The sequence below is a fragment of the Microtus pennsylvanicus genome, chromosome 19 (genome assembly GCF_037038515.1).
Source record: "Microtus pennsylvanicus isolate mMicPen1 chromosome 19, mMicPen1.hap1, whole genome shotgun sequence".
NCBI lineage: Eukaryota > Metazoa > Chordata > Mammalia > Rodentia > Cricetidae > Microtus > Microtus pennsylvanicus.
This window is the reverse complement of record NC_134597.1, coordinates 36872660-36885662: the sequence shown is the minus strand read 5'-3', so window position 1 is coordinate 36885662 and position 13003 is coordinate 36872660. Positions and strand designations below refer to the sequence as shown.

Genomic DNA, 13003 nt, shown 5'->3' with positions numbered 1-13003 from the left:
TAAAATCATACCCTGGAAAAACTACTATCCTTTTATGAAGGATTCTGGGAAAACTGGATCTGTATGTGAAAAGGAAAGAAACTAGACACCTATCTTCTACTGTGTATAAAAGTCAACTGAAAGCCAGCACACCTTTAATCCCAGGATTTGGGAGGCAGAGGCAGGCAGATCTCTGTAAGTCCAATGCTAACATGGTCTAAAAGAGCTAGTTCCAAGACATGCTCCAGAGCTACAGAGAGACTCTGTTTTATAAAAAAACAAAAAAACAAACAAACAAAAAAAAAAAACAAGCCAACTGAAAGTGGATGAAGACTTAAATGTAAGATATGAAAATCCCAAAAGACAATATAAGGAAAACATTTGAACCCTGGTCTGAATGAAGATTTTTTGGGGGTGGGGTGGGGGAAAGACATGAAGACATGATCCAGAAAGCCTAAGTAACAAAAAAGAAAGTAAATATTGGGTCTTTATTGAGTTAAGCATGCTTTGACAGAGCAGAGGGAAAAAAAATCAGCATCAGAAGGTGACAACCACAGAACTGGAGGTGGATGTTAGATCATTTTTAGAATGTATAAGGGACTTGAGTCAGTTTTTGAAACAACCATGCCAACAAATAACTCAAATTAAAGATGGGACAATGACTTGAATAACAATGTTTCAAGAGAAGATGCATACATGGCCAAAAAGTATAAGAAAAAAATGCCCAACATAATAAATCTTCAGGGAGATGAAATAAAACCACGGCAGGACATCAAAGTAATGGAGCTGGTGGGAGATGGAGAAGAGAGATTATAACAGGGGTAGGTAGGAAGGAGGGGCAAGGAAGGGGACAAGGACAGAGAAAGGAAAACTCTCAAGCATGGTTGGTGAACGTTTAAGTTAGCAAAAAACAGTGGGAAACACAATGGCAATTCCTTAAATAAACTGAAGATAAAACTACTAGATAGTCAAGCAATTCCATTACTAGGCATATATTCAATAAGAATGGAGAAAGACTCTGTCAAGCACTCTGCACTCTTATGCTTATTGAACTAGTATTCATAACTGCAACGATACTGTGAATGAATAAAAATGTTCTAGATATAGTTAAATATTTTTCAGTTATAGAAATAATGAAATAATGGCATTTACTGAAACATGGATGGGACTTGAGGACATTATGTTTATCAAGTGAAGTAAGATGGTAGAGAAAGACAAATAGTATATATTCTTACTGTTATCTAGAAGCTAAAATATTAATCTCAAAAAACGAGAAAATTGAATAATGGTTGCCAGAGGTTGGATTTTTAAAACAAAGACAAACATATACCAGTTTCTCTGACCTGATTATTGTATATTGAATACCCAATTGTCACACCGTGTCACATAAATACATGCAATTATGGTGTCAACTAAAAGTTAAAATGTTATATGATACCCAGTGTTTGAGAATAAAAAGTCATATTTACCACACTCTATTGACTTCTACCAATCCCATCTCTATTTCACATGGAGCATCCACTGAGTCAGTTTCTCTTGCTGTGATGAAACACCATGACCAGGGCACATTGAGGAATAAATAGTTTATTTTGACTTATGGTTTCAGAGGGATAAAAGCCCATTATGGCAAGAGGCATGCAGGCATGATGGCAGAAGCAGGAAACTGTGAGGTCATTCTCAACTACCAGCAAGACGCAGAGGGAAAACTGCAAGTGGGCAAAGGCTTTTAATCATGAAGCCCAGACCTAGCGACTAACTTCGTACAGACAGGGTGTAATACCCAGACCTTCCCAGTGTCAACAACAGGGACCAAGTGTTCAAAGGCCTCAGACTAGGGGACATTTCTGATCTAAACCACCACAGCATCATTAACCATTTTCTAGGGATATTCAAATACATTTAAGAGCACAACTGACAGTGTTCTACCCTTCCTATTTAAAAAATTTACTGTTAGTGATGTTATTCCACAAAGGACAATGGGCTAGATTTGTTGTTTTAAGAATATCTGTGATATGATGTACTACAATTTTCACCTTTTTTCTATGATGGATTAATTCATTTCACACATAAACACACACAAATGTGTGTGCACATGCGCGTGCGCCTGTGCGTGCAAGCATGTGTGTGTATAGACTACTTAGGTGGAGAACCTATACAGGGGTGAAACAGCTACAGACAGTGATTATAGCTAGGTGTAGTTGATTACAGGTTAAGGGGTTAGGAATTGGGAAGCTGTATAGATGCGCCATTTCTAAGAGCTAGAGCGGCAGCATTGGAGAGCACTGAAAAAATTTCAGTGTGAATATCCAACGAATACTTACTGATTGTCCTTTCCTAGTCATTGGGTTAAACTATGAAGATTCTAGAGTAAACAATTGTCAACATTTAATTCTTTTCTTGTTCTTTTACAGCAACCATTTTATAGTAATTAAAAAAAAAAACCACAAAAGCCCTCAACAGTAACTGAAAGGTAACTGCTTAATGATTGTAAATTATAACTAATATTCCTTATAAGCTGACGGATAAATTTCATGTGTGTGTAATTTTGTCCTCTTACTGTTATATTTTTGCTACATGAATATCATGGATAATACACCTGGGTTATCATTTCACTGGCTTGCCTCTGACTACTGGGATTTTAAAAGTTCCGTTTGTGTTGTAGCAATCCTGGGTTACACGTAAACATAACCTTCTCTGCCGTCTCCAGTTTGCGTTTTATTAATCTTAAGGGCATCTTAAAACGGGTGCTTTTGATGCCTGTCGGGAGCCAAGTCGCATAGAGGCGGGTCATTTCGGGTTAACTCTTGTGGAGATTATCCTGCCCACGCAAGGATGGGTTTGTGTGATGTTTGGGGCAACAGGAGACCATAATGTTGGCAGAAGTTCTGTGTCCTTCCTGTGGATCTAGGAGTGGTGGTGGCAGCCGGGGAGACTTTGATTCTTTAGCTTTGCTTATACTCCGCGCGGTGGGGGTGGGGGAGCTGCCTTCCTACAAAGCGGTGACTCATTTGAAAGTGTTTCCGTCGGAATGTTTCCAAAGATTGTTTCCGCAAAGAGAAGGGAGACCCAGAGACAGGGCAGGGAACCGAGTGCAGCAGGACGTGATCATCCTCCGAAGCCGCCAGCAAACCCGCCGACGACAGCCCTGGGCCCTCCGGAAGGGGCGGGGCCCCGTGCGCGCGCACAAGCCCTCCTCCCGCGGACACGCGGCGCGGCTCAGGGCCCGCAGCCGAGCGCCGAGCGGCCGATCCGTCGCTCCCGCAGCCCGCGCTCGCCTCGCTCGTGGCTCCACCCGCCAGTGTGTAAGTGCGCGGCTGCCCGCGCGGGCCCGCGGGGCGGGGGCGCGGGAGGGAGGGAGGGAGGGGGAAGGCCGCCCCTCGCTGCCAGTGCCCGGATGGAAGCTGGCGCGTCTGGGCCACTGAGGCGGCAGCTAGTGGGGGTCCTCCTGCCTCTTTCCCGGGCTTTTCCCTGCCCACAGCGCTCCTTCCTGGCCTCCCGCCGTGCCCGGGCCAAAGTGCGAGCTGCTCCGCGCTCACTCCTGTCGCAGGATCACAACTGGGAAAGTTTAACTTGGAACTTCTTTTCTTTTCCATGCAGAACCCATAACCCGCTATGGAGCATGCATTTACCCCGCTGGAGCCCCTGCTACCCACGGGTACTGTATTCCTTACCCCGCTTACAGTGTCAGCACGAGGCCCGCAGAGGGAAGGGCTGCTGTCTGCACTGGAACCCCCACCTCCGTTGTTTCCTCTTTCCTGCGGGCAAGTCACACAACCACACTTGTGCCTCCGTTTCCCTGTTTGAAAAGTGGACATAAGTATTAGTCTTTGCCCTGTAGAACCTTTGTGAGACCTGAGGGAGTTGATACAGTTTGTGGCCCCTCCTTGAAGTTCCAAGAATAAATAAACATTTAACACATGGAACACATCTCCCACAGCAGAGCAGTCCACGCTGAAACATGAGGGACCCCGATAACTGCCTGTCAGGGACACATTTATCACCTCAAAGTACCTGAACTTGGTACAAGATTAGTAAATGGTTATATAAAAGTCAGAAGGGTTTAACACTAAAGAATTTAATTTTTACTATATTTTTTTATGCGCTCTATGGATTGAACCCAGGGCCTGAAGAATGCCAGACAAATACCTTTATCAGTAAATTACATGCCAGCCCCAAGGATTTTTATTTTTCAAACTTTGAGAGTATTGGACTCCACATGGTAATATGTGGAATGAGTTTTACTAGAAGCATTTATTTTGTAAGTTGACTACAATAAATAGATAAATTGTAAGGCTAGATGTATTTAATTTCCAAATTAGTTTTTTTTCCCGCTACGTATGTGTGTGTGGGTACATGATCATATAGAAACCAGTTGTCAGTTTTTGAGTATCATACCTCAGGTGCTGTCCAGTGTGTCTTGGGATCTCTCCCTAGCCTGGAAATCATTCATTAGGCCACGCTGGCTGGCTAACCAATTGGATAGAGTCCCCAGGCATCTTCCTGTGGCCACCTCCCTAGAACTAGGATTAAGTGCTAACCACTATGCCATGTATATTTATGTGGGTTCTGAGATTGAATTCACTTCTTCCTGCTTTCCTGACTGAACTGTTTCCCCAGACCCTACTTACCAATTAGTGCTTATTGTGTTTGCACTGTGTGGAATTTGGGTTCATCATGAGTTTCAGAAGAAGCCTCGTCTTTCAGTATTTGCCTTTAATTTTTTTAAGCGTGTGAATTCAGGGGTCTTGCCCTGAGGTTTGAATTTGATTTGTATTTACCACTAATACATCCTGGGAGTATTGATAGGAAAATGCAAAACCTTCAGTAGTAACAGTAGGTGATGTTGACTCCTTAGCCGTAGTTATTCACTATGCTCAGTTCTTCAGGCAAGTCATGCGTCCCTTAAGGGCTAAGGCGGTTTCTAAGAAACGTAGGGTTACGTGTGTCTCGCCATTCCGTGAACAAGCAGGAATCTATCTGCACGTACTAAGAGGGTTACCATGTCACTAGTCTATGTACTATTGTGGAACCGCCCTTATATGCCTCTGGTGCATCGTTACATATATTATATATTATATAGGTAGAGGAAAATAGTGATAGAATAAGAATTAAAACTTATTTTTTTAACTTGCTTATGACATTTCCTGTTTATTACTGTAAACAGTTTTTCAGACAGAAAGTGTCACATACTTCTTGCAGATTAAATTTCACAGTTTCTAATTATCTAATAATGGCAGAACCAGCAGCATTTCTGAAAATAAACATTGGATCCTGGTGGACTTGTTGACCTTCAGAATGCTACTGTCAGAAGGTTGCTAATGTTCTCTGTCTTGAAAGACGGGCAGAGAGGGTGAGTGCTTAAGATGACATTGAAGCTTTCAAATCTCTAGATTTCAATTTTAGTCTCGCTGCTCAGTGGTTTCTTCATCTGGAGAGCAGAGATACATCACGTCCTGGGGCAACCATGACTATCAGTTAAGACGCTAAAGCAATTTGACCGGATAGCTCGTAGCTAGCAGATTCAGTGGCTAAGTCAGACAAACAGTGGCAGTGGGAGTCCAGGGTCAGTGCTGAGACGGAAGCAGTAAGGTACAAGATGTGCAGCGATCCTCATTTTTATTACATACTCAGGGGAGAAGCCTTGGCTCTTTAATTTCAAATACTCCTAAGTGTACACTGGAGCAAGGTGTGTAAGACTGGTGTCCCATGTCAGGCACAAAATCTTAGAGGTAGAATCCATCGCTCCTGTGGTGGTTCTCAGAATTGCTTCCTCTGTAGATTCCTGTCTCCTTTTTAGCTTTGTCTGTGAAATGACGTTCCCAGCCATGTTTCTGTTGACTTTAGATGTAGGTAAGATGTAGTAACTGAGTGGCTGCTATGAGACCAGTGCGGTGCCCAGTCCCTTATAGTAATTAAGAAGTAGTGGAGCATTTTTGCTTTGTTTTTGTTTATTGGAGGGATTTTTTTTAATCAAACAAATATATCCTTTCTCAAGCTGCTAATATTTTACTGTAGTCTCCTGGAACTACTTATTTCAAACAAAATGAGTATATATTTAAATTGTTTTATAGACGGCTATTTTAGAACAGTGAGTTTATATATTATATATATGTATGTGTGTATACATATATTAACTTCAAATGTCGTATGAGCTCCTTATTCATTTTCTTTATGAACAAAATAGGAGTGTTCCTAAGTAAACAGCCCATTCTCCTTAGCAGAGATGATCTTTCTAAGTTATGTGGTAACTGGGGACTCAGCTCAGTGAAGCATGTGCTTTGCATGTACATGGTCTGCGCTCCATCCTCCTCACTAAAATCAAACAACTTTATGTGTTCTTCTGAATTGTAGGCTTGAATGTTTACATAACTAAGCTTAGAAAATAACATTATACCTTCTCTCTGCCAATTTTTCACTGGCTTCTTTGTTGTGGATCATATAAAGAAATATCCTAAGTTATTTATCTCTCCTTTCCCTCCCTTCTTCGCTCCCTCCCTCTTTTATTCCTTTCTTTTTTTGTCCTTTGTGTTCCAGCCTGGCCTCTTGCTTGCTGCATAGGTGAGAATACCTCTGAGCTTCTGGTCCTCGTAGTTCCTCCTCTTGAGATTACAGATGCTTACCGCCACTGCACCTGATTGTCTGTGGGGTTAGTAATCCAGTCTAAGGGCTTCCATGTTAGGAAAGTACCCTACCAACTGAGCTACCTCTCCAGACCATGTTTTGTGTTTTCTGATTAGCAATATACATTAAAAATGGTCTTTTCTTAAGGGTCGTATTATTTGTAGTTTGTATGGTTCTTCTCTACAATTGATACTTTGATAACAATGTTTTTGAAAATTTATGCACATGTAGCAGTTTGATAAATTCTTGGAAATGAAAGTGCTGGGTGGAAGGTATTTGTACATTTCCAAGGTCAGGGGAAATGTGAGCTAACTCGTGCTTCTCTTGCTACTGGGTGCTGTGGGCAGTGAACCAGTGAAAGGCTGCGCTTTCTGTCCAGGAGTGCACTGTGGGATGCCAGGAAGAGAGTAAGATGGATTCTGGTGAGACGATACACTGCAGTGCTTACATATAAGATGGATTCTGGTGAGATGATACACTGCAGTGCTTACATATAAGATGGATTCTGGTGAGACGATACACTGCAGTGCTTACATATGAAGTGCGGGGTCTCTAGAGAGTAAGATGGATTCTGGTGAGATGATACACTGCAGTGCTTACATATGAAGTGCGGGGTCTCTACAGAGGGTAAGATGGATTCTGGTGAGATGATACACTGCAGTGCTTACATATAAGATGGATTCTGGTGACGATACACTGCAGTGCTTACATATGAAGTGCGGGGTCTCTACAGAGGGGTTAGGGAAGGCAGGAGGGGGCAAAGAAGCCGTGGTTGAGCAGACCATGTCTGCATCTCTAAACGGCCACTTGTGAATGGCACAGGGAAAGCAGAGGTAGTTGCAAGGGATGGGCCAGCCTTTGGGAGGGCTAGTGCTGCACCCACACAGGAGAGTGCTTGCCTAAAGTGACAGCTGTACAAGGAGATCTGATGATGCTGGAGGATGTTGGCAGGAGTTTGAGAATGGTTGAGAGATGAGTAATATCAAGAAATGGAGCCTAGAGAACCATTTCAGGGGTAGGGGAAGTTAGAAAATATTTAAAGGTTTCTGTGCATTCCTCATTTGGGGTATTCCATAAAAAACAGGCATTAGAGTACCCTAAAGCTCAAGTAAATCATGTCACCCTCAGCTAGGGGCACATTTACCATTCCAGCACTTGGGAGGAGGAAAGCAGGATGTTTCCAGAAAGGAAACTGTATCATGATTCTTTGCTAACTGAATACAATCATGTATCTTTTCACAGAAACCTGTGCATGTAGTTTCCATACATTTGTAAAGAAGTGAAAATTTCCCATTGTTTAGTGTACATTTTCTATGTTGGACACACAAATACCTCCTACTGAGAGTTGCCTATGGTAATCAGTGTCAGGTTGTATGGCTATGCCATCTAGATTTGTGTGAGTATATGCTGATAGTCACGTGATGAAACTGTATCAGGAGCTATTTCTAAATCTTATCTCGGTCTTGCAGGCCCTCCAGTATCTGACTCTTGGCTCTTCCCTTCTTCACTTTCTATTCCAGTATTTACTCAAGTGAACATTTATTCCAATTTCAATATGCTCACCTTAGCTCATGCTGCTTTTATCACACAGAAAGCTTCTTATTAATTTTTAGAATTGTTATTCTTAAATTTTGGCCATTTTCATTGGTACTCAGAGCTAGCGAGTGCTTCAGTTTGCATTTTCTGTATAGGATTTTAAATATATTTTATTGGGGTTTAGCATATATCTAAAGCATTGCTCTTATTTACAAAAGGGGCTCTTTATATAACTGGTTATAGTTTTGAAATTATAATCTCTCTATCTCTCTCTCTGTGTGTGTATGTATGTATGTGTGTGTGTGTTGATGCACATATATCACAACACACATTTGGAAGTCATAGGACTACTTTCAGGAATCAGTTCTTCATTCTTCTACCATGTAGATCGTGGCCTTGACCTTAGATTGTCGGCTTGGTAATAAGCAGCTTTACCCACAGAGATATCTTACCTGCCGTAGATACAGTATTTTAATTGGTGACATTTTTCATCAACAAAGTAAGGCAGTTTCCTCTTTAATTTTAAGGAGAGTTGTGAAGATGAAAGTTTATCTAGCAAGCATTTCACATGGATAAATAGAAGAGACTGAAACCATTTTACCTGTTTTCCTCATTTTCAAGAGTTCAGCTTTTTAAATGAATGAAAATAATAATTAATAGGGCATTCCACTGCTGTTCTAAACTTTTTAAACTTTTCATTGTATCCTTGTTAATCTTCACTTTTCAGTCTTAAGTTTTACTGCCTGCTTTCAAGTTTATCACAACATGTCACAGCTCTGTATGTTTGAAACTTTTAAAAGAAAGTAGGATTGATTTCAGCATGACACAGTGCGGCATCACTTGGAAAGGGAGCAACAATGAGGGGCAGTCCATATTAGGTGGTCCTGTGGGCCTGTCTGTGGGGAGTTGTTTTGATTAGATATATTGGTATGAGAAGACCCAGCTTGAAGGTTGAAGGCACCTTCAACAGTGTATGCATTAATCCACTCTTCTGCTAGTGACTGTAGCTGTGACATGACTAGCTGTTTCTGGCCCTTGCTGATGTGACTTTCCTGCTATAAGGGACTGTGACTTGGAAGGGTAAGATAAAAGGAAAACCTTTCTCCCTTAAGCTGCCTTGGTCAAGGTATTTTATTAGAACAACAAAAACAAAACTTAAGACACAGAGGCAGAAGGATTGTTGTTTAAGGCCATCGTTGTCTACATAGTGAGTTTCAGGCTAGTTAAAGCTACAGGATGAGGCCCACAAAACAAGCCCACAAAAAGCTTTTTAAAAAAGTTTATATTTTACAATGTATATCATATTAACTTTTTGCCGCTAATGAAGTATTTGGCACAAATGAGTGATAAAGATAGTTTATTTAGCTTTCTATGTTGGGACATCAAAGTCCAAGAGTAGGCAGTGTTCCATGGATTTAGTAAATATTGAGCAGAGTGGCCCCTTTCTGGCAAGGCGTCTCCTGTGAGGGTGCATCTTATTTACATGAGTGCCTCAGCTCTTAAAGGTTTGTACCACCTGACAGTAGTTCACATCCACGTGATGGACCAAACCTTTCATTACAGTTATGTTATCCTCAAACTAGCACACTATATAAAGTTAGAGAACATAAACAAAACGAGCCGAGTGTGTATCTCAGTAGCAGAGTACTTTAGTATGGATATGGCCCTGAGTTTCATCTTCAACAGTGCACAAAATAGAACCACACTGCAACCCTCAGAGGCTACCGCTGCTGCCACAGTATATGTATGTGTACATTTAATCTATGCATTGATATTTCCATCCTCCCAGGTATTTGCTATGTGTATCATGTGCTTCAGCTCTTTTAAAACAAAATCAGAAATATTATACAAATTGCTTTATTCAATTTATGACTCCACCTATCATATTCCATAGTGTGTAATGCTGCTCATATTTGAATTTCCACTGTTCTAGAATTTGTTTTCCCAGTTGCTTTCTTCCTGTGAGGACCACCTGTGCATTTTATTAAGTTTTTTTGAATCTATCATACTTGTTCCTCACATTTTTAATTCTCCTTGACATCGTTGACATTTTAAATAAAGCTTTTACATCAGCCTTAAATAGATCTGATGGAATAAAAAAATAAAGCAATTTGATATGTCATACAACTCACTTTAGAAATATAACTTCTGAGTCAAAAATTCCATTTTAGTTTCTACATATAATTTGATCTTCATAAATAAATTTTATGCTGGCAAGCCTTTTATTGATCACTTTGCATTTCTTTCCAAAAAGATTATAGACTTTTAAATTTAGAAAAGATTCCTTTGAGCATGATGCTCTTGGGAGTTATTTCTTCTAAACTGAATTACCATTATTGAGGTTTGTTCTAAACTTAATTACCATTTTAAGTATTATTAATGCACATTTGATCCAGTCAGCATAATTATATTACAGACTTTTGTAATAACTAACGTTTGCATGACATTGTATGCTCAGCATAGTTCCAGTGCTTCAGCGGGGCAATGCCTGTGGAGAGTGTGTGGAAATAAAACGTTTGTGCTTTAGATGTCCTCATCTTAGTTCTGTGACCTTCCCATGTCAATTTCTGTGAGCCTTGGTTCCCTTATCTACATAACAAATGGATAAATCTAAACATTATTCCCTGGGCAAATTTAAGATATTTTAGTAGGTAATTTAAGGAGAGGTCTGTTCAAATGTAGAGTTCTCTTACTAGAACTTTGTACTCTAATAGTTATCATGTAGCTGAATATAACGTGATAAAAAAGCAAAAATTGCACTCCATTATTCGGGAATTTTCAATATTTTGTGATAATATTCTAAGTTACTTTGGCCACCTTCGCTGAGCCACAGTTATTTTCTTCAAGACCACATTTTAAGAGGCTGAAGAGAAGGAATAATGATTAAAAGCATGTACCGCTTTTGCTGAGGACCCAGTTTGGTTCTTACAGACATGCATACATACACATAATTTTAAAAATCAATCTTTTTTTTAAAACATCAGGACTTTATTTTCCAAACATTGTAAATGCTTGAAGTCCAAGATAAGGTATCTTGATTTGTTTTAGCTTCTTCTGTAGTTACATCTGTCGGTCTTGCAAATGATATTAAGTTCCCGTGAACACACATTATTGGCAGTTGTTCTGTGCACTATTTCAAGTTCTTATGAAAATACCAGTCATGTTCCGATTAATACCAACCCATATAAGCTCATTTTACTTTACCTTCTAATAAGAATTTAGCTATGATTTGAGTTGCAGTGTGGATGTATGGCTCGAGGTCTGTAAAGTGCTCTTGTGATAGAAGCGACCGTCACCAACCGCAGTTGCTGGTCAGCCACGCAGAGCAAACGTTATACGTCTGGTGTTCTGCAATTCTGTAGGTTTGTTAAATGTGCTTTTCACTTAGGATATTTTCAGTTTGTGATAATTTTATTAGGTCATAACCCTATTGTTAGTTGAAGAGGCTCCTGTAGTCTAATGATTACCAAATAAGGAAGTTTTTAATGTCACTACAGTAGGATATAGCTGATATGTAGAAAGTCATTTTTGTGTGTGTGTGTCTGTCATTCTTAGATGCTGTTTGTGTATCTACACAGTTCTGCTTGTTCATTTGATACTTCTTCATTATCCACTGTTAAAGTAACATTGCTCGGTAATATTTATTAAAACATAGCAAGGAAGAGTCCATTTAGGACCATGGAGGAGAATACAGGAACCCCTGTAGCCAGGCCTTATCATGTTCATGAGAGATTAGACTCATAAACTATGTATGTTGGGACCTGTTAGCCCAGGAGCAGGGTGGGTAACCAGTGAATGGAACATTTTTAAGAGGAAACATCAGGTGATGGGGGAGTTTTGCTTACAACAGTCTAGAAGGATCTTGCTGGCGACAGGCCAGGATGCCTGTGCATCAGTTCAGGATGCTAGAGGATGAGAAGCACTGTAGGGTATGGAAGACAGGACCTAGCTACATCATGTTTGAAGGAAGTGTCCAAAGGGCCTATGGGAAGGTTCAGATCCTGACCAAAGTCTGGCCGAAGAATCTCTCTTATGACATGGGTCTTGCTCTGTGGTGCATGCGTAGGGAAAGGAGGAAGAACTGGCATCATGCCTCCTATGAGTTAGTCTCTTCCTGTCACTGCAACAAATACCTGAGAAGCTTAAAGGAGGGAAGGGCTGGGAACGTGCTTTCCAGCGGTAGAGAATTTGATTATCATGGGGAAAACAAAGAAGGAATTTACTTTGGCTCTTGGTTTCAGGCCTGTTGCTTTAAGCCTCTGAAGATTACTCACAGCACACTTTGCTATGTAGGCTGCTCACCTCTTGGTTTCTGGGAAGCAACATCTCCTTTAGACTCCCCATTCATATCCAATGACCTGACCTCCTTTCCCAGGTCCTGCCTCCCGAAGGTTCTTCCTCTACCCACTAGTTTCTGGTGACCAATCTCTCAACTTACAGGTCTTTGGAGGACAAATAAATTTCAACCTAAAACACTCTGAAAAGATTCAGCCTACAGCAGGTAGTTTAAAGTAACAAACATCATTTTGTATGTAATTAAAATTTTCCTAATAACCTCTTCAAAAGGGGTAATTTTATGTTAGTTGCTCTAAAATGTCGCTATTACTTGTAATCAGTGTAAAAGTTATAGACGTCAGGGTTTACATTCCTTGTTCTAAATTTCCATTCTTCAGGAGATGGTTTACATTTCTGTCACACCTTAGTTTAGGTGCTAAATTTTCATTGAATATACTTGATATAGATTTAGTTTGTAATATATTTTATCACAAATGGCTGATAAGCATCTTGCCAAGGCTACAGCTAAGGACTGTGTTATTTTATTATCAGGGTCTAGCTAGGAAAAATCTAAAGGACAAATTGAACTTCA

The 13003-nt window shown here is 40.4% G+C and overlaps 1 protein-coding gene across 3 annotated transcripts in view; it reads left to right on the top strand.

Moving 5' to 3' along the window:
- The first annotated feature begins 3049 nt into the window (after positions 1-3049).
- The window catches only part of Tpk1 (thiamin pyrophosphokinase 1), a 361699-nt gene continuing 351745 nt past the window's right edge, over positions 3050-13003 (top strand). For all 3 annotated transcript variants that reach the window (XM_075953689.1, XM_075953688.1, XM_075953687.1), the window contains exons 1-2: positions 3050-3281; positions 3577-3634. In XM_075953689.1, the coding sequence (XP_075809804.1) occupies positions 3592-3634 (43 nt within the window). In that variant the 5' untranslated portion in view covers positions 3050-3281; positions 3577-3591. The remainder of the gene's footprint in view (positions 3282-3576; positions 3635-13003) is intronic.